This window comes from Hemiscyllium ocellatum (genome assembly GCF_020745735.1).
Source record: "Hemiscyllium ocellatum isolate sHemOce1 chromosome 27 unlocalized genomic scaffold, sHemOce1.pat.X.cur. SUPER_27_unloc_4, whole genome shotgun sequence".
NCBI lineage: Eukaryota > Metazoa > Chordata > Chondrichthyes > Orectolobiformes > Hemiscylliidae > Hemiscyllium > Hemiscyllium ocellatum.
The window spans coordinates 1,124,113-1,125,991 of record NW_026867509.1 but is presented as its reverse complement, the minus strand read 5'-3'; the positions used below and the strand labels follow the sequence as shown (position 1 = coordinate 1,125,991).

Sequence of the window (1,879 nt, the reverse complement as noted above, 5' to 3'; positions counted from 1 at the left end):
GTCCACAATAAACTGTAATTTAAATTTTAAACTACCCTTCCTCTCTGAAACTACGAGAGCATATCTCCTTCTAGAAAGAAAGGATTTTCTTTCTTTATGACGAGTTCCAAGAGATCGCCAAATCAACAGTACTCTTTTATTTCCTGCTGCAGTCACTACCAGCGTTAATAATTGACGTGAATATTTTAAATCATCTTTATATGCACTATGCTCAAGGCTTTTCCGCACTGGTATCTACTGAAGTAACAGTGTGCGACATCCTGTTGAGAACAGCCTTCAACAGGCAACAGCTGTGACCCAGAAACCTGCGGCAGTTATTGTACGAGGCTTTCACTCGTTCTCATCACAGTGATGCTCATTGCACAGTAATACACCGCGGTGTCAGACGGCACCAGCTCCGATATTGTCAATCGGTACAACTTGTCAGATTTTTGGATTGTATCAGCAAACCGGGTCTGAGCAAAATCCGCCTTAAATTCACCACCTCCACTCTCGAGCCTCCGGACTGCGAACTCGGGTTGCCTGCCCGGGTACTGACGGTACCAGAACAAGTAATAAGCATCGCCGGTGTAAGTGCAGTTTAAAGTCACATCTTCTCCCTCTGTCTGTGTGACCAAGAGCTCGCGCTGACTAACAGAATCTCCATCGCTCAGACCTGGAACACAGGGTTAAAGAAAGCGGAAATCGTTGATTAGATGTACAGTTAAAAATGCATGCTGATGGCTAAAATGTCGAATTCCGTTTGATGTAAGTTTAAACAGGAATGTTACCATAAAACAAAAAAAAAGTTACTCCAGGTGCTGGAAAGCTCAGTTGTGAAGAAATGCTACTGGATCCGAAACTGCTTTAGTCCTGTTTTTTTTTTCTCCAAGATGCTATCAAAGTTATGGAGTTTTCCCAGCAATATCTGTTTTCTTTTAATATAAGAAATGCTTCAGAAAAAGTGGAAAATATTCGTTTTAGCAATCCACACGAGAATCTACCTTCCCCCTCTTGCTCTAATTTTATTTGTATGTCCATCTTTCGATCTCTTCATTATCTGTTTAGAAGACTCCCTCTTCATGACTTTATGGCCTGACTCAACTCAACCTGATGCCAGTGAGTTTCATGTTCTGAAGCCAAAGCAGAATTTCCTTAGCTTTTCCATTCTATCACGTTTCTTACCCCTTTACTAAGACTCGTCGTTTTGGAATCCTGCATCATCTGAAACATTGTCTCCATGTTGACCCCTCCAAAAACATTTGTCAATCTTATATTTATTAGAGAAACTAAGTATCACGTTTTGGGTAGTACTTTTCCAAAGCTATCACCCCTTAAAGCTGGTATCATTACTGCAATTAATCAAATCGTGTTTTGTGTCCCTATGTTCTTCCTGCAAGATATAGAGAAACTCGGTTCACAATGGCTGAAGTGTAAAGCAGCCAGAATTCAATATTTACTGAAAAAGATACGGGTTTGGATCACACATAGCAATAGACAAATTCAACACTTATCTTCAGTGTAAAACTTCTTACCAATGATGAATGCCACGGAAACCATCACGAAAACTGAGAACAGCATTACTGCTGCTCTGGTTTCTGACCACTTGCTTGTGTCTCAGAAATCTGCAGAATATCGAATAAGAGAAAAAATGAGACCCAGAGCATTGGCTGAGATTAGTCTGACGTCACTTCCTTCACAGCAAGCTGCGATGATCACAGAATCTGTTTGCCTATGTGTCATTTTCGCCAAAAAACTCTATCTTTCAGCCACAAAACTTACATTCTGCTCGTCAGAAAAAAAAAACAGGGTTGATATAGACAGCCAGGTTTCTAATAAACCCGATAAACGTTAATCTGAAATATTTAACTCAAAGAACTACAATGTACAGGAAGATCCT

At 40.3% G+C, this 1,879-nt stretch overlaps 1 gene segment (V, D, J or C); it reads right to left on the bottom strand.

Annotated features, from left to right (window-relative positions):
- Nucleotides 1-314: 314 nt before the first annotated feature.
- On the bottom strand, nt 315-1,577 carry LOC132808249 (T cell receptor delta variable 1-like). The segment is given in 2 exon segments: nt 315-655; nt 1,515-1,577. Coding segments are annotated over 2 exon segments (387 nt in total).
- Nucleotides 1,578-1,879: the final 302 nt, after the last annotated feature.